Genomic DNA, 27,000 nt, shown 5'->3' with positions numbered 1-27,000 from the left:
TGCTTCAGATGCTGTGTCTCCCTCTCTCTCTGCCCCTCCCCTGCTTGCACTCTCTCTCTTTCTCAAAAATAAATAAGCACTGAAAAGGTTTTAAAAAATCATGAAATACGTAGATCTTAAAAACAATGCTTTGACAAATGCATAAACCCATGTAAACAACATCTACGGTCAAGATTGGGCAGTTTCCACCACTCCAGATAATTTGCTGCAAGCTGTTGCAATCAATCACTCCTTCCCCAACCGGAGGCAAACTATTAGAATTTCCACCCCCATAGATTAGTTTTGCCTGTTCTCGAACTTCGTATAATGGAATCATACAGTATGTGATCTTTTACATCTGGCTCCCTTTACTTGGCATGCTTGTGAGATTTCATTTATGCTATGGCATGTATCAATAGTTGGCTATTTATTTATTCATTCTGGTGAGTAGCAATCCACTGTGTAAAATGTAACACAATTTGTTTATTTTTTTGTCTGTAGATGAACGTTTGGGTTGTTTTCAGCTTTGGGATGTTATGAGTCAAGCTGCCGGGAACATTCCTGCACAAATCTTTTTTTGCAGATACATGTTTTCATCTCTCATGGGTAAATACCTAGGGGTGGGGGTGCTGGATCATAGGTAGGCATGCGTTCAGTTTTTAGGAAACTCACCGGCTCCCAAAGTTGTACCATTTTACATTCCCACCAACAATGTGTGAGGAATTTTAGCCATTTTGGTGGGTTTAAATTGGTCGTTTTAAGTTGCATCTCCCTGATGAGTAATGATGTTGTACATGTTTTGTGTGCTGATTGACCATTTGTATATGTTATTTTGTGAAGTGTCTGTTAGAATTTCTTGCCTTTTTTTTTTTTTTTTTTTTTTTTGCTGCTTTTAGGGTTCTAAGGAGTCATTGCCTACCTCAGGGGCAAAAGCTATTCTCTTATATTTTCTTCTAGGACCTGTATAGTTTTAGCTTTCAGTTTATTTAGGTCTCTGATGCATTTCAAATTAATTTTTTGTGTATTGACTAGTGATGGACATATTTGTCAACTATGAGGACTCCTGTATTTTTATTTTAGTTTTGACTTTGAATGGCGGCATAACTTGCCTAAAGTGCGCACATCTTAAGTGTAAAACTCAAAAGGTTTCCACATACGTGTACATCCATGTAATAACATTCAGATCACTTGAGGACTTGTTTTGAATGCCCCAAGTATTTGCTAGCCTCTCTATATTAGTATTACGTTTAAGTAATAGTCATGGTAGCTTTTGGCCATACTGAATTTTCTCCAGCACGTGGATTTGACAGAATATTATGCATTTGAGGCTTAGCGCACGCATGGATTTATAAGCTCCAGCAGTAACCCTCCGGCTCCCTCCTGGTCTGTAGCATGAAGTTGGGGAGGAAATCTACCCTATGGACATCTGACTTATGGCTCCTCTCCTCAAGGAGCTTATACGCTAAGAAGAGTGCTAGGAAATGCGCATGAGGAAACCACGTTGACCTCCAGCAAATGACCTGTGACCATAAGAATGTTTTAAATCAAGGGCCAGGGACTTGAGAAGAAGGAATGAAATCACTTCAGGGGTGGATGAGAGGAGGCTGGACTGGAAGAGTCTTTTAGCTTACAGATGCCTAGGATTTTGATAAATGGGAATAATTATAGGAGATAGTTGCCAAAGGGAAGAATGGTTAAAAAAGAAGTGCCCTAGTTAGGATCCTTTCTGTTGTAATTTACAGAAACCCCACTGAAGTGTAGTTTAAGCAAGAAGTGAATTTGTTGGTCCTTGCAACTGGGAGGTCTGGGGGCTGGGGAGTGGTAGGTAGCCTCTGACTTCAGGTCTGGCTAGATCCGGGGGCCTTACTGTATGGTCAGAGCTATGACTTTCTTTATTTTTCAGACAGCTTCTTCCTCCTACATACTGGATAAGAATGGCCACTGGAATCCCTGGGCCCTCCCAGAATCTCCTCAGCTCAGCAACCTCAACGAAATGAATATTTCTCCTTCCCAATGGCTCCCTGCTCAACTTCAAGGAATACCCTGGTTGGCTTTTCTTGGGTCTAATGTCCACTGATGAGCAATCTTTGCGGCCAAGGTAGATGGGAAACTCTGATTGGCCAGTCTAGGTCACATGTCGTCACCTGGGGGAGCCGCAGAACACTACAGCTGACAGCCATTACATGCCCCAGCATGGAATTGGTGGGAAAGAATCAGAGGGAGGGATGGTAACTGAACAGACACCTGGCTATGGTATTTCCTTACAAGGTAATGGGGGCATTGAGTAGGAAACGTGAACGGGGAGCAAAGCAGGAGGAGACTCCATTCTGGACAGGAAGCAGGGGTGTGGAGTACCACCCTGTGTGTCTTTTCCCAGTATCGTTCTCTATAGCCCAAGAGCCGGCTACTGAACAGATCCCAGGGCAGCCTGGGCAGCCTGGCATTAAGTGGTCCCTTGGGGAGAGTGTGAATTATGGGGTGTGCTGAAGATGACGACGGCACAAAGACTGGAGACAACTTTGTAGAGGCCTTTCTGTGTCAATCTTTCCAGTGCATCTTGTGTATCATATTAGAAGTAAATTCCCCTTGTAGTTACAACGACGAGCTAAGGACTAGGCATTTCGGTGTCACTGTTGTAGTGTAATGTCAACGCTGGAAGAGACGGTGGAGATGGTGGAGATTATGTAGCATCGGGGTCAGCCAACTCTGGCTCGGGGGTTAAGTCGCTCTCCACTTTCATTCTGGTAAATACTTTAAAAAAATTTTTTTAATGTTTATTTATTTTTCAGAGAGAGAAAGAGACACAGAGTGCGAGCAGGGGAGGGGCAGAGAGACAGGGAGACACAGAATCCGGAGGAGGCTCCGGGCTCTGAGCTGTCAGCACAGAGCGCGACGCGGGGCTCGAACTCACGTACTGTGAGATCATGACCTGAGCCGAAGTCGGCTGCTTAACCGACTGAGCCACCCGGGCGCCTCTAGTTTTGTAAATAAATTCTGATTGGACGGAAGCCTCACCCATTTGATTATGCATTGTCTGGGGGCTGCTTTCATGCCACAGAGACTGTATGGCCTACAGAATCCAAAATATTTACTACCTAGCCCATTACAGAAAAAGGCGTCAACCCCTGGTCTAGTATGACATGCTCCCTACTCAATTAGTATTATCCTCTACAGCACTAATTTTATTTCTGACTCAAGCCTAGGATCAAAAGAGACCATTTGAGGAAAGTTTAGAATGTAGTCGGACGTATAATAAAGCATTGCTTAAATGTCAGCCAAACAGAGCCCTGGGTTATCAATCCATACCTTTGCTCCCCTTTCGCGATGGGATGACGAAGAGGCGAACTGTATCATAACGACACTATGTGTCGATTAATTTGTGTTTATTGATTTGTTTGTTTGTTTATGAGAGAGAATGAGTGGGAGGGGCGGGGGGGGGCAGAGGATCTGAACAAGGCTCTGTGCTGACAGCAGAGAGCCGATGTGGGGCTCAAACTCATGAATCATGAGATCATGACCTGAGCCAAAGTCAGATGCTTGGCCAACTGAGCCACGCAGGCGCCCCAATTACTTTGTGTATTTAAAAGAGGTTTCCCCCACACATTCAAATGGATTTCATCCCTTTACCACTATTAATCATTACCGGGCGTTTTCGTGTGCCGGGCACTGTGTTAAGCATCATACCTCCATTCCCTCGCTAAGCATTACCCCAATATTCTCACCCGGACACAAAACTGCAACTTTGGGGACAAAGCAAGGCACCGAAGCCTGCATGGCTAGCGAGTGGCCGAGCTGGAATGTGAACCCAGGTAGTCTGACTCCACAGCTCAGGTGTTTATCAAATACACTATCTAGGCGGCTGGATTTGGTTAGTAACCTAGTTTTCAAAGTATCAGTTCCCAGTCCCAGAAATCAGAATCAGATAACAGGTCTACCTGTGGGCGTCAGAGCAGTAATGCACAGCGGGCTCTCTGTACCTCGCACCTCCCCTGCCATCCACTCACGCGGCACCACTGAGCTTAGCCTACCTCTCACTGCCCGTGGGCTCTCCTGTCCATCAGGTATGTGTTGCCGAGGGGATAGTTCTAAATAATGCACAGCTCTGGTCAGGTCACTGCTTGGCTCAGAACCTCCCACAGCTCCTCATTGGCCATAGACTGTAACAAACACCCTCTAGACTGGCATTTAAAACTCGCAAAAATCTGATCCTCACCAACTGCCCAGGGTTATTTCCTCTCTGGCCACCTAGTCATACTCTACAGAGTACAGACCAACTGGACTTTCCTGACATTTCCTGGAACACTCTGCATCTATTTATTTCGTCCCCACCCCAGCCAAGGGCCCAGGACACAGACATTGTGCAACACGGACTGTGGAATTCATGCTGGAGAAGGATTGCGGAAGCCCATCTGGAATGCCCCAACTTTCCCTTATACTCTACCCAACAGAAGTGTATTCACTTCCCAAGGTCTTCTCGACAAAGGATGTCCCAAGTCTTCCAAAGGAATCTGGCCTGTCTTCTTCACTCTTTCCTTCTCCCTCAACACCCATGATGGCTTCTCTAGTATTTCAGTCACATACTTGTGTCCACCCTACGGTGACACTGGAAGGAAGCGATCCGAGATCATGCTCTCTGTCCTGTGCATCTCTCACACCACAAGGCCTGGCATGCTGCTCTACCCAGAGCAGGGATTTGTGTCATTGCCCCAGTGAATGGGACAGCAGGGCTGGGCATCTAACAGGAAACTGACTGTAGGATCAGCGACCCCAACCCACACCTTCCCCCTGTGATGCTCGTTAGTGTAAAATGGGGAAAGATGGTGAAAAGGAGGAAGCAGGAAGGAGGGAAAGGAGATCAGGGTCAGATGGACATGGTTCTAGACACCTGCCCTATACCTCCTAGCTCACGTGAGGGTGGCCAGGTGTCTTCACGTTGAACCTCATTTCCCTTTCATGAAAAAGGGGAGAATTAAATATTCCTTGTTCAATTCATCCATTTGCATATTTGCTCAAGGTTTCATTACTTATGATTATTTTCTTATTAGAGTCAACACACAATGTCATATCGGTTTCAGCTGTACAACATAGTGATTCAACTCTCTATAGATTATGCTATGCTCACCCCAAGTGTAGCTAATGCTATCACAATATCACTGACTATATTGCCCCTGCTGTGCCTTTCATTCCTGTGACTTACTCATTCCGTAACTGGAAGCCTGTGTCTCCCACTCCCCTTCACTCATTTTGCCCCTACCCGCTTCCCGTTCCCTCTGTCAACCACCTGTATATTCTTTGTATTTATGCGACTGTTTCTGCTTTTTTAATGCTTGTTTCTGTTTTTTTTTTTTTTTTTAGATTCCACCTAGGAGTGAAATCATATAGTATTTGTCTTTCTCTGTCTTACTTACTTCACTTAGCATGATACCTTCTAGGTCCATCTATGCTGTTGCAAATGACAAAATCACGTTCTTTTTTGAGGTTGAGTAATATTCCATTGTGGATGTATATATCTCACACCTTTTTTATCAACTCATCTAACAGTGGACACTTAGGCTGCTTCCATATCTTGGCCATTGTAAATAACGCTGCCATAAACACAGGGGTGCATGTATCTTTTCAAATTAGTGTTTTCATTTTCGTTGGGTAAATACCCAGAAGTGGAATTACTGGATCAAATGGTAATTCTATTTTTAATTTCTGAGAAACCTCCACCCTGTTTTCCACAGTGGCTGCACCAATCCACTTTCCCACCACCGGTGCACAAGGGTTCTTGTTCCTCCACATCCTCACCAACACTTGCTATTCCTTGTCTTTTTGATACAAGCCATTCTGACGGGTGTGAGGTGTTCTCTCATTGTGTGTTTTTAAAAAAAATTTTAAATGTTTATTTTTGAGAGAGAGAGTGTGTGTGCACATTGGGGAGGGGCAGAGAGAGAGGGAGACACAGAATCTGAAACAGGCTCCAGGCTCTGAGCTGTCAGCACAGAACCTGATGCAGGGCTCGAACCCACAGACCCTGAGATCATGACCTGAGTCGAAGTCGGATGCCTAGCCGACTGAGCCACCCAGGCGTCCTCTCATTGTGGTTTTGGTTTGCATTTCCCTAATGATTAGTGATGTTGAGCATTTTTTCATCATTGTTTATTAAATGTGAGATTTGAGGCCAATGACTCGGTCCTTGGGCTCTAATTCCCTCCTCTGGAAAATGAGGGTACTATTACTACCTATTTCCCTAAACTTTCTTCTTTTTTTTAAAAAAATTTTTTAAATGTTTATTCATTTTTGAGACAGGGAGAGACAGAGTGCAAGTGGGGGAGGGGCAGAGAGAGAGGGAGACACAGAATCTGAAGCAGGTTCCAGGCTCTGAGCTGTCAGCACAGAGCCCAATGCGGGGCTCGAACCCACGAACCGCGAGATCATGACCTGAGCCGAAGTCGGACGCTTAACCGACTGAGCCACTCAGGCGCCCCTCCTACAACTTTCAATCAAAGTTGTAAAGTGAGTTTCTGTCCGTGAAGAGTTTAGTTAGCACAGTGCCTGGTCCACAGTAAATGCTCACGTTAGCTATCGTCACTCTGGGTCAAGCACTGGGATGAGTCTGGAGGACCCGGCAAGTGAACAAAACAGGCAGGCCTGTCACCTAGTCATCATGTGGTTTACAGTCCAAAGACAGTAAGAGACAGAAACAAAGTACACATGTGAATGGATGAAACTGTTACGGACTGCGGTGAGTTCTGTGAAGGATGGTGAGAGCCAACATAACACAGGGAGTGTCTTAGGTTTACCATACAGAGAAGACCCATGTAGGATTGTTGCAAGGATTAAATAACTCGTATACGTAAAACATTTGCACTCAGCCTCTAGTTGGAAAAGAATGTCTCTTGATTAGGAGGAGGAGAAAAACATGGTGGGGGCCTAAGAGATCTCTGATGGGGGTTGGGCTTCTCTTTGTTCCTGAAATGCTGCCTCCCAGGTCTCTCCTCTCTACATGCGAAGGGCACAGGCTCTGTGTCTGTCCCTCGAAAGATGGATTTTTGTTCACTTGAGGTTCCTGCCCCATATAATCCTAGCATCACAGGCATTTCTGCTTCCAGAATAACTCATGCTGACCGTAAAAATATCTAATTTTACGGTTGCCTTAGATCGTCTTTGGACGGGCAGGGTCCGGATCCCTGGGCTGTTTCCCCAGATCTCAAAAAGCAGGAACAGACCTCAGGCTGCCTCTGCTCCAGCATGCTGAGAGCAGCTTGCTGAGGGAAGATTGGCAGCAGTGGGGTGTGCTTCAGGTGCTTAAAATAGATCAACTGTGTCATTAGACAGACTATTGCAAAGCAGTCGCTCCATTGCCCCTGCTGGTGCTGGTGAGGGCAAGAGATAACAGCTCATGGAGAAAGACCTGCGCTCTGCACAAAATTAAGCAGATGCAAGAAAGAAGGTTTGGAAAGGATACAGGCAGCAGAGAGTGGAATTCTGCCAAGAGAGGGTGTGGGGGCTGTTGCAGGAGCACATGGCCGTAACCACGGCACTGGGAGCGATGGGACAGCAAAGCATAGCCTGTCTGGACCCCTCGTCTGGCTGGTGATAAACTTAGTAAAGAGGCTAGGGACTTCTGGGTTGCAGGGCACATCCCCGTAGCACTGTGTGAAATCATCAAGGGGTCATTCATCCTCTCTGAGGGACACAAAGCAGACGCGTGGGGCTGACTCTGACACCTCCCCACTGCCCCTTCAATGCTCTCTCTCTACCCTTCTGGCCACCCTTTCCTGGGCACAATCTGGTTGATCACTGTCTGCCTGAATACCATGCTTCAGACACAGCCTCATCGGGGTTCTGCAGAGCGATGCTACGATCTCCTCCTGTCCATGCAGCCTGGAATCGTGTCATCCGGCAGCCCACATTGCCCCACTGCCTCATACTGAACTTGAGATCCCCTCCACCCCTCCTCCAACCTTTTACTCCAGTGGCTGCCATACTTCGTGTCGTAAACAGAGGGAAGTGATGGTAGCTGAGGAATGGAAGAGGTCCAGCCAGGCTTGGGAGGTAGGAGTGACCAGACGTGGACACAGACTGAACACGGGAGCGTGAGGAGAGGGAAATGCAGAACCCGAGGGAGGCTCCGGGCTGTCAGAGCAGAAACGGATGCAGGGCTCGAACTCGTGTGCTGTGGGATCATCATTTGAGCCAAAGTAGGACATTCAACCCACTGAGTCACCCAGGTGCCCCAACGAGGACTACTTTTTAATGACTCACTTAGGTGACTCTTCTAGCGATCAACTATTTTCTAGAGTTGAAGTAGTTTTTCTCTATTTTTTCTTTTAAAGAGAATAAATTTATTAAATTTTAGGCTAAGTTTGAAGTGCCTGGGAACGTCCAAGTGGGCAACTTAGCAGACGGTCCAAAAGATGAACCCAGAACTTAGTAGAGAGCTCTTTATCATCAAGAAAAAAGAGCAGGCTTTTCATTAATAAATGAATTCATCAAATATCTTTGGAGCACCTATGATATATTATACATTGTGCTTTGCTTTCTATGAATTATTTGCTACCTTATTCCTTCTAAAAGAATGAAGAAAAATTTGCTCTCCACTGAAGAAATTATGTTGGCATTATCCACTTACTCACCTTTGTTTCTCAAGCAGGAGAACCTTGTAATGACAGAGGAGAAGTCTTGAATAGCCATATGGGATGAATGCTACATGAGGTCAAGTTCAGCGATCACCTTCTGGCAATCACTCCTTAGCTGGGTGGGTATATAAACTGACCTTACTGACACAGAACTCATGCTGTTGACCAGATCTCCTCAAAAGGACCAGGCTGGTCCCATATGTCAGAACAATCTCTGGAATAGTTCAGCCTTTCACGGTACCTTCCTTTGGTCTGGAAAAAGGACCCAGAGCTGGGATGGGTTATCCAGAATTGCCTTCCTTTGGTCTGTGCCCTACCCCCTACTATTAGGTTCCCCTGGAAACAAAAGTGACCTCTAGGAGATGGGGGCAGGACATGTTTGCCCAACTGTATCTGACAGGATATGATATCACCCTTCTGGGAATGGGTCAGCTGAGGAAATCCTTATTTGTGCGACAGGAGTTTGCTCATTCCAAGGGGACTTTAACAGCATGGCGGTGTTAATCAGTTGCTAACTCTAGATCAAGCTTTCTCCGGGAAAAATTAGTGGATATGTTGCCGTCTTGGCATCTCTGTGTGAAGAGACACTTCTCTGTGTTTAATGTTGTATTGATCATCTACTAGACTGGGGTTTAAAAATTAAAATGTGCACAGGGGCGAGGGAGCATAAAAGTACAAGGCTGTCCTTGTGCAGTTTGAGACGAAGCAGTGGCAACTGGGCTCTACCCTAGAGACCCGTACCTGCCCCACTAAAAGCAGGCGATCCTACTGACGAGTGTCATGTAGGAAAATAGGGGCAGGGATGGAGACCTTCCCCTCTCTGCCTTTTTCAAGAGGAGCTAGGAATCCCAGATTTGATATCTCGATTTCCCAGTTTCCCAACGTTGGCAAAGAATTCAAGTTCATTGAAAACCTGAGGAAGGGCAAATAAAACATGTCCCATCACGCTGGCCACCGGATGGCCCATTTTTCAGGGCCTGCATGACCCACGAAGGCAGGAGCCATGGCTGTTATATTTACTACTGTGTCCCCCCGCATCATGCCTGGTGCAGGGTTGGTGGTCAGTAAATATCTGTTGAGTGAACAAACGAGCAATCCAATTCTTATTCCCCATGTTGGACATTCCCAGGAACTAGGCAGATTGAAAACCAATATCGTGACTATAAATTCTGTTACACCACTGAGATGCTACACTTTTGCATAATGACCCAGAGAGAGGATGGAGTGGGGAGTGTGTTTTCTTCAGACAGACTGAGTGTGGAATACTAGGCCTCCACAGTCCTCCCTTCTGGGGACCTCCTACCCTTCAAGTGCTCAGGGAGAGGCTCTATCCCTGCTGGTCAGAGGTCAGCATCTTCCACTAGCGCGGGGCGGGGGGGGGGGAGGGTAGGGGGTAGCTGATATTCAGGGGAAACCAACCCACAGAAAAGTCTTCTCCTGGAGGGGGTAATTTTTGTAACAAATACTGTGTTACGGATTGAATTCCTATGTTGTAGAGTCCTAACCCTCTCTTCCCAGAATGTGACCTTATCTGGAGATATGATCTTTACAAAGGGACCCAAGTTAAAATGAGGTCATTAGAATGGGCCCCCATCCAATATGACTTGTGTCCTTATCAAAAGGGGAAATTTGGAGACACACAGAGGAAAGATGATGTGAAGGGACACAGGTAGAAGACGGCCATTCACCACCAAGGACAGAGGCTGGAACAGATTGTTTCCACGGCCCTCAGAGGGACTCAATCTTGCCGACGCCCTGATTTTGGATTTCTAGCCTCTAGAACTGTAAGACAATAAACTCCTGTTGTTTAAGCCACCCGCTCTGTGGTACTTTGTTGTGGCAAGTCTAGCAAACGAATATCCACTGGTTTTATTCATTTTATAAACACTTGCAGTGTTTCAAGCAATTCACAACTATTAACTTACATGTTCTTTATAATAACTCTATGAGAGAGGCACTATTTTTAGGTCTCGTGTGGTCAGATGAGGAAGTGAGTGAGGTACAGAGAAGGTAAGTGACTTGCTCAAGAACACACAGCAAGTAGGGGGCAATTTCCAGTCTGTGCCCTTAAGAACTAAAGGAGAACAACTTAACTGGTGAAATATTCAAAAAGTCAGAGGTGCTTCCACACTTCTGGTTGTTTTGTGTTCTTTTACAATGGAATCTGGCTACTGTTGGAGCTCAGCCAGCTGTGGACCGTTCACCACAGCAGATGATATCTCAGCAAGATAAAGCCTTTGCCAGATAGGAAAACTGGAGCTCAGAACTGATATCACTTCCTTTATGCAACACAAATACTCTTGAAATCACATTGCGATTTTCAGAGGTGTGTTATACTCATTTTGGATGGTTTTTAAACGGTTCCTTACGTTATTCCCCCAACACCCCCGCCCAGCCTCAGGTAATCATTTGTTGACAACTGCTTCATTCACTTGGGAAGCATGGTTTAAAGAAATAAAAAAATCTCCATCTTTATAAAGTATAGAGTCATTTCTACTTTATCTAAATTTGGCGAATTTAAGATCTCTCTAGAGGGTGTCCCGCCAAGTTTGCGTTTGTAATGGAGACTGTTCCTAAAGAATTCCTGGAGCTCTTGACCTGGCAGAGCTTGCGTCTTTCGCTGGATGTCTTCAATTTTGAGCTCCCAGGCCTCTCCACACCCACTCTGCTGCCTTCTCTCCTCAGCACTGTGCCCTGCGAGGCTGAATATTATGGGCCCGTCAACCGCCTTCCTTGCCCTCTGGCCCCTGGTTGGATTGGGCCAATGGGGAGCATAGTAGGAGATGGAGGCAGGGAGGAGAGAGAGGTCAGGCAGTTACCAGCCTTCTAGAACTTGGCCGTCCTGGCTTCTTGTTCGCTTCTCTGCATGCTTCTCACACACTCACAAAGGCTCCTATTTCGCTCCCTTCAACCTGCCCATCTGTTCCCTGCCAGGACCCTAACTGATAGTTTCCTCCCCTTCGTTTTTACCCTATAATCCAACAGGTGCTAAGCCATGTAGATTTTGTTTTCTAAAAGACCTTTTCCCTTGCAACCCCCAAACTCCTGGCCCTCAGACCTTTTCTGAACCTGGGTAGTTGTCTCTCAGCTAGGATCCCAACTTCCTGTCTTGAATTTTCAACCCATGCCATATACAACACTGGGTTAATAATCTTTCTGAAGCCTTCCTTCAGGAAGCTATGGCTTTCCTATGAACAGAACCTAATGCTAGCTACAACAGCGGCACAGCATGCTCATTTCCAACCAGAGGGTTGGGTTCTTAAGATACTGTCATTCTAGAACCTGGCTCTGCTCAATGGCCAATTCAACTTCAGCTTCAACTCCATCCCCTGGGACCCGATGCCAGTGAGTTTCTCACGTGATTTCACTTAATCCTCACCACAACCCTGCACTTTGGCGTGATCGCTCACGTTCCATACGTGATAAAATTTAGGCTCAGAGACGTGAGCTCTCCAGTTCAAGATCACAGACACAGTGCACCACAGATCTTGCACCTGAACTCAGGGACCCTTACCCCAAAGCTCAGGTTCTTACAGCCCCAGGATGGTGATTGCTTACCTCCTGGTACCTTTGTGGGGGTGATATAACCCCTCAATGGTCTCTTTAGCAAAACAGTCTACTCCAAAACAGCGACTCCAATCCATGATGGAGACCAAGGCAAGGGTCAGAGGACAGGAAAAGCCGATGAGGCAAAGGAGGGTGGTTCTCGGCCCGACCGTACACGGTATGCATGACGCTCCCCAACCTGGAGGATGGGCCGGTGCTGAGTTTTATGCCGACAAGCCATAGTTTTCAGGAGCTCTGGGGGTTCTGACCCATGTGAGGAGAACGGCATTTTGTGGCACCCAGAATCGACTCTGGAGCTCAGGGCCTCTGGCACCTGCGGTAAACTCAGTTTCCCCTGGCTTTGGACCAAGGGGCTTGGGAGCTCCTGGGGCCGACATGGGAATGGGCAACACTAACAGGGAATAACCAAAGATTTCCTGTTGCCTAACAACATGCAGATTAGATGGGGGTGCCTCCATGGCTCCGTGTGAAAGTGATGGGGCTGGGGTCAGCGCCTTCCTTGCTCTGTGGGTTCAGAAAAGTGGCCAGTGGTCACGTGGACGAGTGTGGGATGACGGACAAGGCTCTCACGGAACAGAGCGAAGGCGCACAGACAGCATGCATCAGCGGGACGTTCCGTTGGCATTCCGCCCACGTCTGTACCACCACCTCACTCCATCACCTCCAAAATTACCCCTTTGTCTCAAATTCCTGCTCTGTGGGGTACTAACGCTCAGCTAGCTTTTGGAGGAAAGCGTTGTGATCAGACTAGAAGCGCCCTGAGAAGTCGCTGATGGAGTGCTCCCCTGGTGTTGCCATCTGAGCCACGGGTGTCTCACGAATACAAACAATTTCACGTGTGTTTACAAAGCGTTGTCTCGTGATCGCGCTCAATCCTCAAAACCACACTTCTGGTATCCTCGATTTATGACAACGGTGTGACATCTGAGAGGGTGAGTGACCCGCCTGCTAATGACACAGAGCCCACAGTGACAACGGCCACAATGACCACCGTGGTGACAAGGACAGCGCCGTCACTGACCTGAGGCCAGCTACGGCCCCGGCACCACCCTCTGCATTTTACACGCCGTGTTAATATTTATCTCCACTCCACGCAAGGTGGGTCCCATCATCCCCAGTTTGCGGCGACAACCATGCTGAAGACCGCGCGGCTGAGAAGTGGAAGAGGAGGACCAGAACCCTGGGACCAGCGGATCCCAGAGCCCGAGCTCTGTCAGCTCTTACATGCTCTCCCAAGACCTCAGCCCCACACTCCTCCTGCCCAGATAACAACTTCGTAATAATCTCATGCTTTGCCCCACTTCAACGGTGACATCTGAACCACTGAGCAGGCATGATGCACCCTGTCAAAATGCAATGCATCCAAATACCTTTCATAATCCAACAACTAACTGCATGGCTTGAAGAGTTAGTGAACATCAGCTACGAGGCGTCACCGGTAAAACCGGAGTAAACACACCCATCTCACGGGCGGGGGGTGAGAGCTGGGGAGACCATGCAGGTGAGAGGCTTAGCACACCTACTGGTGGAGAGTGAGGACCCAGTACGTGGAAGTGAAAGAAAAACTGAGTAAGACTTTCTGTTAGGTTCAATTTCAGGCACGAGGATTACGTAAGAATTTCACATCCCAAAGGGGAGAGCATTTTTGCTTAGATCGGGCCACCTCAATGACCTTCTGCCAACGCCCCGTCCCTATAACCTGGTGACCCTGTCACTCCTTCACTTCCGTGAGGTCTGACTCCTGTTCTCTCCATTTGCGGCCTCTCAGGCTTGTGAGGAGCCTCGATGATGATGGACCCCAGCCCCCGAGCCCTGAGATGAGTGGCCACAGTGTTCCCCCAGGTAGCCCTTAGAGAAACACTTCTTCTTATGGGGAGGGACCTTAGGGATCCCCACGGCTCCCCACGTCACTGTACTCTGTTTATTTTCCACTACGCCTGGAAGATGAACGCACTCTCCCTACTTAGAGAGGCTGGAATAGCATTTTTGTTAGTTTTCGTCTTCTGCAGTATTCAACTCTATTGGTTGTTATTTCGTTTGTTGTTGTTGTTGTTGTTTTTTTTTTAAATAAAACCTGTTTCCTTCTTTTAGAAACATTCGGTGTTGCTACTGGGACAAGAGAAAAGGGCAGGGCCAGCTGCTTGTGAACTTCTCTCTCAGTTTCTTGAAAAATAGATGAGCCATCTTTCTCTTCTATCATTTAGTGAGAAAGGACTCCCATAAATCCGTTTCCCCCCCTAGAGATTAGTGGCAAGTGACAGGCCGTTCACATCCTGGCTGAAAGGACACAGATGCAAACGTGTGGCCCACTCAGGTGAGCAGGTCTACAGAATTTTGCTCTTTTCCTGAGGTAAAGCCAAAGCACCAGTCCAGACTGTGAAAATCAAGAGGCAAAATTCTTTGGCTGGAAGAGGCAGAGGGAGTTCAGCCACACTTGCTTGCTTAGCAGAGCTATGTAATACACAAAGAAAGACAGCAGAGAGATGAGTCATACAAATAGATAGTAAATAAATATATTTCATTTCCATCTCACTGGCTCTTGCTTTGTTTTCCTCCCCTCCACGCCACCAGCCCTGAAATGGAGGGAGGGTGGGGAAATCGTGCGTTTGGTCTGGACACAGCCTCCGAAGGTACTGATTTTTCTAGCCTTGCTGTTCAGCTCTGGCGTCTTCAGAGGAAACTTACAGATTTGGATTCAACCCTTCTCGTTTTACTGAGCAATCTGGGATCCAGAGAGGAGACAGACGGGAAAGTCACAGACCAGGGAACTGAATGCTGCTAGGGGGCTTCTGATTCAACAATCCCACCTACCACTAGAAGGACAAGCTAAGCTGATGAGGAGGCAGGAGGGAGAGGATTTGAACCCCGACCTCCTCTCCAGGGTGGTGGTCATCTGGGTGCCCACGGTCAAAGGGACTATACTCAGAGAAACCGACTGGGCCTCCTTGCATTTCTGCCTGCGTGTCTCAGCAGCCAAGGCCCAGCCCAGCAGCAAAATGTCTGGTCCTGTCTCTGCAAAGCAGTCCTTGCCTCTAGCATGTTAGAGACCTCGGCCAAAGGGCTCGTCCCTTTCGTCTCTTCTCAGGATGGCCACACAGCTTGTAGGTGTGTGGAGCCATCAGCCCCCGGCCCGTGGGGCTGCAGGCTCAGAAGCAGGATATTTCACAATCTCTAGACCCAGAGGTGGCTTCCTGATGATTTGTTTATCAAACTGCTCGCTCCCAGCCCACTGCCTGCCCACATCCACCCAGCACCAGCCCCAGCGCCAGCCTCCCTGCTCCTCCCAGCTTCAGGACAAGCCAGGTCCTCCGTGGCTTTCCAGCTGTGTGCAGGGAGGTCTCCTCAGAAGCCCCACAGTCAGACAATGGCCACGTTCGTTAGTGCTTCCTAGGCCTTCCCAGGCATCGCTAGAAGGAGAGAGGCAGCCTTCCCCGCAGAGGCAAGTGTTGCTGCCAGTAAAACATTAGCAAAATGACCATGAAAAGCCAGATCCAGATCCCTCTTCCCGGGGGGAGCACAGGAAGGACCACGAAGGAGTCTGGGGGCCATGTGTCCACCACGATGGCAGGCTTCCTTCCTCCTTCCAGGCAGCCCGAGCGCAGGCTCCTGCACCTCCCGCCCCCACCCTGTTCCCATGGCAAAGGAGAGGAGGACCCACTTACTGCTCGTGTTCATGGTGATGCCTTTGCACTGGGTCTTTCATTCAATACGGAGGACCCGGTTGCTTTTTAAATCTTGCGATCTTCCGACCTCACTCATCACCTGGGGGGTGAAAAGGCAGTCCAGTGCCCGCTCTGTATCCTCAGGTGCTCTCTCTCCCTCTGCGGTCCGACCCTCGCGGACTGGGCTGCAGCCACTGGCCTTGAAGGCGAGTGGGCTAACGGGCGCAGGTGAGAGCAAGGAGGAGGAGGCGGCGGGAGGGCACGCGCGCCGCGTCCTGCGGCCCCTCGGACCCCAGTGCTGGGCTGAGCGGGGCTGCCAGCGCCGGCCCGCGCGCACCCCCGACTACTCCGTCCCCGCGGCTCCGGAGCCCAAAGGGGGTGTGGACCACGGGGAGGCAGGGCGGGGGCAGCGCGTCCCCGCCCGGCCTCGGGAGCAGCCACCGCCCCGGGACCCACCTCTCGGCCAGCTTCGGGAGCCAGAGGCCCCTGCCTGGGCCCCTGCGACCGGCTCATGAATCCTGGTCCTCGTCTGGAGATTCGAATTCCAAGGCGAGCAAAGCGAAATAGGAGAGCTCGACATCCATGATGCGGGCTCGCGGGGTGGCAGCGCGGGGGGCGCGGCCGCTCGCTGCCGCCACCTGCTGGACGCGCCGGCGCGTGGCCAGGCCCCGCCCCGCCGGGCTTCTTGCTGGGTCTTGGGGTGTGATGGCGGGGGGGATGCAGGGGACCCTTGTACCCTGGGGCCAGCCGAGGGGTGCTTGAGCGCTTCTTTCCCCTCCCTCAGTGCCGGGGTCTATGCGGAGACAGTGTTAGGGAAATAAAGCAGTCACTGGGAGGGGCCGTGAAGAAAGGATGGGTTTTGCAGGAAGACAGTTTTCACTTCCAACTCTGCTTCTTAATTTTTTAAAAAAATGTTTATTTAGTTTTAAGAGACAGAACGCGATCAGGGGAGGGGCAGAGAGAGAGGGAGACATAGAATTCGAAGCAGGCTCCAGCCTCTGAGCTGGTCAGCACAGAGCCAGCCGTGGGGCTCGAACCCACCAACGGTGAGCTCATGACCTGAGCTGAAGTGGGTCGCTTAACCGACTGAACCACCCAGGCGTCTCCTAACTCCACTCTTAACCAGCTCCGTGGACTCTGGTCTTGAGCAGGTCATTGCTGTTTCTGCCTCATTTTCCTCACGTGTGTAAGGTGGCGTTGGACCAAGTGGGTGGACATTAGGGGTTCCACCAGCCTCCTCACATGTGTCCCTCCCTCCCCCTTTATGAGATTCATTTGGGACAATTGTTTATCATCTCCTTTCCCCACTAGAATCTTAACTCGTTGAGAGTATGGCTCTCGTCAGGTGGGTTCACCACAGGGCCCCCCATCCCCAGAACGTTGCCTGGCACACAGGAGGTCTCAGTAAACATTTGTTGACAGAATGCCCCAGGTCGTTTCTGGATCTACTATTGTACAGCCCTCAGAGCAGAAGGTCTGGGAATCGCCACCCTGAGGTCGTTCCCCATCTGTGGCAAAGGCAGGTATGTGGCCTCCCGGCTCAGCCTCACTGGTTCCCCCAGTTTTTGTATGGCCAACTGACTCTTGCCCAAAGTATTATTATTATTATCTTTGTAATTAGTTCTTGCGGGTGTGGATTACAGAAACCTATATTCTGATTTTTTGGTCGTGAGTAATGCCGTGGGGTGGGGTTCCTCACAGTCCCCTGACTCCTTCTGAACTTCTGAACTTAATTCATGGTCACCTTCTGAACTTAATTCATGGTCACAGAAGCATGACTTTTGAGTACAGAAAAACAAGATTGGGAGACTCCCTGATCCCTGTCTATAGAATGACTCCGGTTTGAGCGTGTGTAGAATCAAAATGTGGGGAGCACTCACACCCCAGGCTTATGGACGTGCAAACAGTCGGTCACTGAGGCTGAGCCACCCGCCCTCGGACACGCAGCATCTCAGGGCAGAATTGGACCAGTTCCCCTCGCTCCTGGCTTGGTTCCGTGTGAGAGTGAATCAGTGCACAGGAGTCCGGGATGTCAGGGCAACGGTAGGTGACGACCCGCTCAAAACTGGGGAAAGAGTATCTTGCAGATAAATACAACATTCCTGCCTTACACAGGACTAAAAAAATTGATATGGCTCACGATCCCAAGACGCCACAATCCTTAAGGAATCATCAGATAAATCAAAGGGTCAGCGGTTTTTGAAACACATTTTGGTAGCTTGTTAGGGTTTTTTTCCAAGGGCAGAGAATAACCTTAACTTCCTCACAGCAGGCGTCAAAGTTCTGTTTACGTCAGACCAACTGAGATGGTCGCAAAATGCAGATTCCCAGTTTCCTGGTTTTCTTGCTCTGCATTTGAAATGAGTATCCCACGTGGTTCATAGACCACCTTTGCTACTGAAAAAGCCAGGGGCCTGGAACAGCTTTGAAAACATAGAAAGTGATTACTAAATACACGATTCCAAAAGATCTCTTTAAATTTGCATGTACTTTCTCTTTAAATTTTCAGATTAGAATTCCTTATTCAATTCCTAAATTTCATGTAACTTGCTAGGTTCTAATGCTTGGAAAAGTTTTGTCCCTCCCCGCCCTGCCCCCCCCCCCCCCCCCGCCCCGGGAGCAGGGTCAGGTAAGTTAAATAGGTAAAATTAATAGTACTGTTCAATAAACATATTTAGTTATCACCCAAAGCCTCAATGTTCAGAAATTTTGAGGTAACAGGATATCGTCAAATAAAACCATAACATTCATTCATTAATTCATTCACTCAGTACGCATTTATTGAGTGTCTACTTTGTGCTAGGCCCCGTGCTGGCTGCTGGGGATACAACAGGACAGACAAGGACCTGCTCTCCTGGAGCATAACTCCTACTTGGAAGAGGGGTGGTAGACAATAATTAAGTTAGCAAAGCATGAATTAGGCAAACCCAGTGGTGGCTTGGTTAAGAGTCTGGGAGCCATTTCCAGACTGGCTGATTGTCAGTCCTACCTCCGTCATTTAGTATCTATGTGACTTTGCGTGAGATACTCTATGAGCCTCAAATTCTTCATCTGTAGAATGGACATTAATATGGTATCCACCTCATGGATTATTGTGTATACGTATTAAAATACACAGTGTAATGCTTAGCAAATGAACACGACGTGTGCTGAGTTTTAGTATATCCCTCACTTATACCTGCCCTCAGAGACATTCTTGTCATTTTCTACTTATGCAAACCTGTTGGGCTTTTCCATAGAGTGATGGCCATGAAAATATGTCTCAGAATTTTCCAACTACAGGGAGCTTGACTGATTGGTTCTTCTTGTCTAAGGTTCTTTTTAATAATATATGCTGATGAATCCAGCTCTTTGGAAAGAACTTTGGTCCACTCTACCAGCCCCAAATTGCTGTTGGGAAAACAATCTTATTTTTCCTGCATCATTATAAAGATAGGAAGAAAAGAGTTAAAAGAAGCTAAAAAAAAAAAAAAAAAAAAAACTATACCCGTGAGGATGTCCACAACAATTGGAGGCAGCCAGGAAAGACGCAGAAGGAAGCTGGGGGTGGGATTCCCGGTGGAATTGGCTGTGAAAGTCATCAGGAAAGCAGAATCTTGGCTCTGTCCTTGCAAGAGAATGAAGCCGAAAACTGCAGAGCGGAGGGTCCCTTTGTTTGGAAGTTTGTTTTGAACTTTGAGACTCCAGAATGGAGATAAACACGTCTCACTCGGAAACAGGCAAAGGCTCCTGGGTGTTGGAAAGCCAGGTGGGAAAACCACTGGGAGACAGATTGTCCACCTTCTTCGTGGGATGGAAGAACTTCCCCCATTATGCTTCTCTTCTGCTCCAAGAGCCCCTCTGTCTTTCGACTTCTGGTCCCTGACTGGGGTGGTTTCTAGCTTTCTTCCCCATATTCTGACCCTCTCAAGGCTCTCCCTGACGAACCCAGCCCTAGGCTCCCCAACTTTTCTTCCTAGTTGCCCTTCTTTCGCTCTCATCCAGCTGCACCCCACATCTCCCTCCTGCACGGGAGCCTGTGCCTCTCACCGCACTGCTGTGTGCTCCTGTCCATTCATGAATACCCCCTCACTCACCCTTATCTGGACACCACATCCTTCTGGCCTGTGAGATGTGGCAATGGTGGGAAGAGGTGCTTATGATCCAGTGATTTCTACTTGCCATTCTTAGACTATTTGAGTATCCCACCAAGAGTGAGTACTTTAATTTTTATTTTTCGAAAACAATATGTAGTTGTTAGCAAGAAGAGGCAGATCTATATACGGTAGGGGGGGGAGAACGTTCAGGGGATGTGGTGAAATAAGCAAATTGCAGAAAAATATACTCTGTACTTTTTTTTAGGATGATGTATATTGGTGGACCTATGTGTTATGTAATCTATAGAACATGTAGAATATACATATCATATAACATAGTTAAATCATTTTTCCATAAATGGGATCCCATATAGGTACCACATATACATATCTCTATATGACGGAGAAGAAGACATGGGAATACACACTCATAATTATCAGGCTCTTGGATCAAAGTAACTTTTTGGATTATGTAGTTTTAACAAAATCACTTGGACAAGGGTAAGCTTCTGCGCAGGCACTTATTCGAAGAAGAACTAAGGTATTCTTTCGTTTTCTGGTTCATTCATTCGGTTGTTCCTTCACTTTACAACTTCTAATTGTCTATCCGCGCCAGGAACTGTGCCTGCCAGAAACACAGGGGAGACAATACACACACAAACACACAGACTTATCATTGCAGTCTGTAAAGTACGTGAAGAGGGGCTGGGAGTAGACATTAAAGACGGGTGTCTCTCTCAACAGGTGACATTTGAGCTGAGCTAAAGAAGCAGGAATAGCCATCCTGGTTTGGCGGAGGGTTGTGGGGAAGGAGCGGGTGCAGCACTAAAAAAAGAACGTCACAGGTCCAGGCGGAGGCAGGACCGGATGCAGGTGGGGAGGCTAGAGGCTTCTTTGTGGAAGAGCTGAGCCCAATGCAGATGGTCAAGACCACGTTCGGCATTAGTGAACCTGGGATGGAAATGCCCTACAAGGCTGGGAGGTCAGAGATCTTGCTTACAGTCCTGATGCAGCGGGCTCTGAGGAGGCCTGGGGCCGTGGGATAAAGTGGTCTGGACTGGAGTCCTGACTACTCTTCCTTGCTGTGTGACCTTGGGCAAGTGACTTAACCTCTTTAGGCTAGCTAGGTTCTTTGTGGGTGAAGCAGGGGTCATAACACTATCTACTTCACTGTTAGCGTCTGCAGCGATGACAGGCATAACGACTTAGCACTGTGTCAGGCATCATTAGATGCTCATACACTTTGCTGTTGTTTACCTCGGAAGAACCGGGCTGATTTGGAGGTGGCTCTCTGGGCCTGAGTTTTATAAGTGGAGGATTGGACCAGATGAGTCCTGAGGTACCTTTTACTCTAGTGTTCTTGGCTCTAAGTATCTGAGTGACCTATGGTTGGAGTTTGGCAGAAGATCTGAGCATGTTCCAGGCTGGTGCAGAGACCTTTGATCCCCCACGGCCACCACTAGTTTGTGCTGAGCCTTAGGCCCTGAGCAAAGAGTAGACTTCCCACCAGGAAATGGTGCTTTGCGTGGTGCTCCCGGACCTGACTCCCTGTGCGCGCCCCTTTCCTCCCTGGGGGGAGCTCCCAAACTGCAACGGAATTGGCAGGACACGGGCCTATTTTTCTGGCCAAAACAGTTTGGTGATGGAGCCGTGCTTTTCCCCTGGTTCCTTGCATTGTTTTGTGCAAAAATGTTTAAAAAATATCAAAGGTGTCCCCCAGGTCTTTGGGAAGCTTCTGGGGGGGGGCGGGAACAAAGGAATTGGCTTTGAGATCAGAGTATTGGGGGCTGCAGTGCTGGCTGCGGGGGAGCTCTGGCCAGACGGTTCCACCGCAGGGTTCTGCTGAGGCCTTCTACTCACATCCGACCACAGCCCGGGCCTCCTTCCTGACAGTGGCCCTGCCAGCAGAAGAGGCTGGGGTGGAGCCAGCTCCGGATGGGAGGGTGGGAATCTGGTAGATCTGGGAGCTGGACTCAGCCCTGCCATTCCCTTGGCCAGGCTTCACTGGGCTCAGTTTCCTTATTGGCGTCTCAATGGGATGTCAGTGAGCCTTCTAACCCCTCTGCCCATTTGACAGTTAAGAGACCGTCTTACCCATTATTCACTGACCATTTCTCCTCTGCCTACAGTTCTGCTTGTAGTGCCCTCTCCTGCTGTGTCTCCCTTGAAAGACGCCAGTCATTTCCTCAGGATGCCCTCAAGTCCTGTCTTCTCCTGGAAGCCATCCTTTGAGCTCCTCTAACACTGACTGCCCAGGCCAGTCATCAAGGGACCCCCTTCACCTCCTGCCCCCACTCCCTTTGGCTCCCCGCAGAGGGGGTCCCCAGCCTTGCTGTGAGGTTGTCCATCTGGGAACTTTGCACACGCTGTTCCCTACACCTGCTTTGCTCTTCCCTGCTTCTTTGCAAAGCTGGAAGCTCCTCTTCCTCTAGGTCTTTGCTTAATTGCTACCTCCCGAGAGAGGCCCTGCATGACCAGCTAGCCAAAGTATCCCAGAGAGTATCTTTAATTAATGGGTGGAGTAAAATTCTCTCAGACAACACGGACTTACTCATCTCAGAGTCCAGTTGAATTAACTGCCCTGCCCTCCTACCCCGAACTTGGCTTGCTTCCCTCTTGATTCACTTGGCTCCTTAAGACCTAAGTCTATCTCTGAATATGGTCTTCCACTATATCCTGCAGAGTCTGCCAAGGGGGCACCTGTCCCTTAGGCATTCAGAATTATAAGCGGGTCTTCACGGCGGCACAGCTGGGAAGTACAGAGAAATGGACTAGCAGTCAGAAGACCCGAGTTTTGGGTTTGCCCTCGCTTCCTCGCTATGTGACCTTGGGCAACCAATTCATTCTTGTTGTCTGAATCTGCTCAGCTGTAATGAATAACAGTTGCCATGAAACATTATCATAATACGTACTGTAATTATCCCTTCCCTGTGTATATCTCAGGGTAGTTCCAGAGATGAAATGAGAAACTGTGTGCTTTGTGAACTCCGGTCTATGCAAAGTAGGTGGTGATTATTTTCCCCTCATCTCATTACAAATCAGCCACTCCGGCTCAGTTATTTACACAGAATTTGTGGGAAGTAACATCATATCCCCTGATATCCAGGAAGGCCCTGGTAAAGGGCAAACAGAAGTCCGCGGTATGTGTGCACTAGTCACTTCCCCAGGAACGCCATTAAAGCACAGTGCACTGTTGGGAGTGGCGTTGAAATCCACAGGCCTCCTGCCAGTGCCTCATAACCTCTGAAAGGGCAGCACACCTCTACTTGTGAGAAAGTCTCACTGTTCACTCCCTGGCATTGGGGGAGTTTTAGGTTGCCCCCGCTGGGAGAGTATTTAGAGCCCATCGAAACTAAGTCCCTCCTTCTACAGAGTCCCAGTGGCGTCCAGGGAATAGGGCAGTGATGGTAAGGCAAGGAGTCTAGATGCTCCCTAGGTGCTTAGACATTCCCAGAGCTGATTCTGCTTCTGTTTGGGGATTGCCTCTAAGAGTAGGGTCCTCCCCCCATCACAGAGGAATCCCCGCAGGGTGGACAGAGAGGAAATTTCACTACAGCGTGATTGTCTTTGTGATACAAAGGGAACTGGAAACAGTTTAAATGCCAGTTCAGAGGGAGGCGAACAGCGACGTATCATGCTAAGGAATATGACACGGCGAATGAACAAAGCGAGGTGAGGGCTGGCGTCAGAACCTGGAGAGCTGCTCAAGACCTACTGTCTGGTGGGGACAAGGACAGGCTGTAGACCAGTATATACAGTGTGCCACCAGTTATTCCAATGAACACATAGAAACCACACTATCTTTCCTAGGAGTGCATTTTAGGGCGTATGAGATGGGCTGGAATAATAACTGTATTTAGCTCCAGGTGAGAGAGAGCTGGGGAACTGACCCGATGGCCAGGATTGGCAGAGAGGAGTCTTTCTTTTTTAATTAAAAAAATTTTTTTTGAGAGAGAGAGGGTGCAAGTGAGCGAGGGGCAGAGAGAGAGGGAGAGAGAGAATCCCATGAGGGCAGAGAGGGAGAGAGAGGGAGAGGAGCGGGGTTCGCCCAAAGTGGGGCTCGAGCTCACGAACCATGAGATCATGACCTGAGCCGAAGTCTGTCGCCTAACTGACTGAACCACCTGGGTGCCCCTGGAGGAGAGGAGTCTTAAGGGGACACTAGCCTTAGGGACCATGTTTCGTTTCATTTCATTTTTTTAAATAAGGAAAATGTATTCATGAGTTCTTGTGTGATCAAAAATTAATAATAGTGGTTTTTAAAATTAGCCTTTGACTCTATTGAGCCCTTCCTCTGGGCTGGCAGGACTGATTCATGACCGACTAACTTTGTATGAGTCATGGCGCCTACTAGGGAGGGATGGGTCCACTTCCCCTCTCCATGCTGTCTGGTCCATCTGGTCTTGGGGGCTCCCTTGGCCTTTAGAGGCTTGCCCCATGCCATATCCTGAGTGTGAGCTCGGCATGGCCGGGGTCCTCCCAGTGTGGCAGGGTCCTCTTGTAGCTGACCCGGTGGGTGACTCAACATGAGAGAAGGGTCTGCATAGCATAGTTGATGCAGAACTATAACAACTGTGAGCCTGGACACTCCAGTCCGAATCTCAGTCTTGCTTCCACCTCCTGGAGTCCTGGGGCAAGTGCTCCCAGCCCAGCTCCACTCCTACCACCTTCTCCTTGTTCATTCTATTCTGGCCCCACCGGCTTCCTTTCTGGTCACTCTGCCTCCCTTGCTTGCCTCGGGTGTTTGGGGTTGCTGTTCCTTTTAACTAGAACGCTGTTCCCTCTGACTTCCACATGACTGGTTACTTCTCAGGGGTCAGATCTCATCTCTAGCGAACGCCAGTCCCTCTCCCTTAACACAAGCTATGTTACTTCCCCCAGAGCATGGAACATCACCAGAATTCTGTTGTAGAGCTGGGTCGTGCCCTTTTGCAGACCGGGTAGACCCCTGGAAGGCAGGTGCATTAGGGACAAGCACCTGTCCGGTCCTTCTCTGTAGTTCAAGTACCAAGAATGGTGTCTGGCATATCGTAAGTGCTCAGTAAAGAGTACGTGAATGAATGCATGAGCTTCGCAAGCCCAGCGAGAATGGTGCCCTGGGAGAAGAAGGATGCCAAGCTTCCTTCCAGTCCCTTCCAGGCAAGAGTCAAATCCTTGAGTGAGGCAGGAGTGGATGGAGGAACAAGCCCCATGGCTCCCCTGCCTAAGTCAGTTGCTATGAGGCTGAAAATGTGGGGCCCTTATTTAATGCCCAGAGGCTTCGGTTTGCTCATCTAGAAGACAAAGAGGTTGGACTGGATGCTCCTTTTCTGCTCCAAGCTTTTACTATGCTATAAAATATAAATGGTTTGGGTCCACATGCTCAAATCAAGATATATGCTTGAATACCCTTTCTTTAATATGCCCTTAATATCGGTTTGTGTGTCCCCTCCACCCCCCACCCCACCCCCCACCCCCGCCGCCATTTTCCTCTTTCTCATAAAAAATGGAATGCAGAACGTGCGGCAGCATGGTCTCTGGTGAACTGTGATCCGGAGCCCTTGATGCAAAATTCATTATTGAATCAAAGACTACATTTTTCTCTCCTCATTTGTTTCTTTGCTCTCCAAACAATTTTGAGCTTTGATGTCTTTATTGGTGTCCTTTGGCCTTTGAGCAGAATGAAAATGCGGTGTATCTAGTCATCGGGCTGTATTCTGAATAGGACTAAGCCGGCATGCAGAAGAGTAGGGAATATTGGTTTCAGAACCCCTCTGTTCAGGCACATGGAGCGGGGAGTGGGGAGGGTCAGCTCCCGACTTTCCACACAGCAGAAAGGAGCTGGGTCAGCCTGGTCTCTGGGGCCAGGTTCTGATTTTGGTACTCAGGCTCTACTGCTGTTTGGACAGGGAACTGAGCGGGTGCCCTTGATTTGGAGGCTGGAGACCAAAAGCATGACAAAGCCCCCTTTTACTGACAGCTTGCTGTGGGCCAGACGTTGCGCTAAGGGCTTGGCATGTTACCATCTCACTTAACTTTGATTCTTCCCAGTGCCCCATGAGATAGGAAGTGTTATTCCCTTTATTATTTCAAATGGAGAAACTGAGGCTTAGAGAGAGTAAATCAAATGTCCAAGCTCGTGTAGGGGAGCTAAGATTTGCACCCAGGCTGTCTGATGCTAGCCTTTCCTACTTCCAAGACAGTACACGCATAGTGAAGGATGCTGTGCAAATCCTGGAGTGCAAGTCTGGCTTTGCCAGGACAAGGTGCAGCTAGTGATAGGAATCCCTAACATTCACGTTTCTCATCGAGATTGAAAAAGTAGGAGTGACCATCAGAGTGCTAAAGAAAGATTGTTATAAGCATGTCAGGTATCATTCATTCCTTCAGTAAACCCACAAGCACTCCTCTGTGCAAGGAGGATGTGTATACTTTGCTGTCCCAAAGAGAGACCCCCTATAGAAACATCCCTGTCCTCTTACAGGGGCTAACAGTCACTTGACATCTGAGGGGGTGAAAGCTGAGAGATTTTCTGTAACTGGTCCATTCCATCCAGCTTGTCCACGACTTGTCCATTCTGTCCAGCTTGTCCAGTTTGTCCAGAGTTGGAAGGCAGGCCCACCACTGGATGCCTCTGGCACCAAGACAGCAAGACCTCTAAGGTCCAATATGAAAGGCTGTCCACCATCTTTTTCTTTCCCCTGATCTGTGGCAATATTCAAATAATCATTCAATAGATTGCCGAAGATATGGATCAGTGTGAGTGGATTGAATAGGGCCGGGTTTCTTGACCCTGGTGCCACTGACATTTTGGGCGGGATCATTCTTGGTTGCCGGGCCTGTCCTGTGCACTGTAGGTTGTCTAGCAGCATCTCTGACCTTGGCCCACCAGAATGCAGTAGCCAGCTGTGACAACCAGAAAGGTCCCTGGTTATCGTCAAATGTTCCCAGGAGGCAAAATTGCCCCTGGTCGAGAACCACTGGAACTGAGTGACAACAAAACAAAATAAAACACTCACAAAAATTCTTTCTCTGCTGTAAGTCAATGGTGGTGTTGCATATGTGGGACTCACACATACCAGAGGATCAGACCCCCAAATCTCGTAATAGTTA

At 48.6% G+C, this 27,000-nt stretch overlaps 1 protein-coding gene and 1 long non-coding RNA gene across 9 annotated transcripts in view; both read right to left on the bottom strand.

Annotated features, from left to right (window-relative positions):
• Positions 1-16,460, bottom strand: part of ABLIM3 (actin binding LIM protein family member 3) — a 108,610-nt gene extending 92,150 nt beyond the window's left edge. For 3 of the 8 annotated variants that reach the window (XM_058719712.1, XM_058719721.1, XM_058719717.1), the window contains exons 1-2: positions 16,289-16,460; positions 15,833-15,932 (exon numbers count right to left, since the gene is read on the bottom strand). In XM_058719712.1, the coding sequence (XP_058575695.1) occupies positions 15,833-15,845 (13 nt within the window). In that variant the 5' untranslated portion in view covers positions 15,846-15,932; positions 16,289-16,460. Of the gene's footprint in view, positions 1-15,832; positions 16,197-16,288 lie in introns of those variants that run through there. The other 5 variants (XM_058719719.1, XM_058719725.1, XM_058719728.1 and 2 more) reach the window with 3 other exon arrangements.
• LOC131506235 (uncharacterized) lies at positions 832-11,009 on the bottom strand. The gene is made up of 2 exons (XR_009258819.1): positions 3,984-11,009; positions 832-2,730 (listed from the first exon to the last, which is right to left on the bottom strand). It is a non-coding gene; the product is annotated as an uncharacterized LOC131506235 (long non-coding RNA).
• Positions 16,461-27,000: the final 10,540 nt, after the last annotated feature.

Source organism: Neofelis nebulosa, chromosome 1 (genome assembly GCF_028018385.1).
Source record: "Neofelis nebulosa isolate mNeoNeb1 chromosome 1, mNeoNeb1.pri, whole genome shotgun sequence".
NCBI lineage: Eukaryota > Metazoa > Chordata > Mammalia > Carnivora > Felidae > Neofelis > Neofelis nebulosa.
The sequence above is the reverse complement of the archived record's forward strand: the minus strand, read 5'-3'. Positions and strand labels throughout refer to the sequence as shown.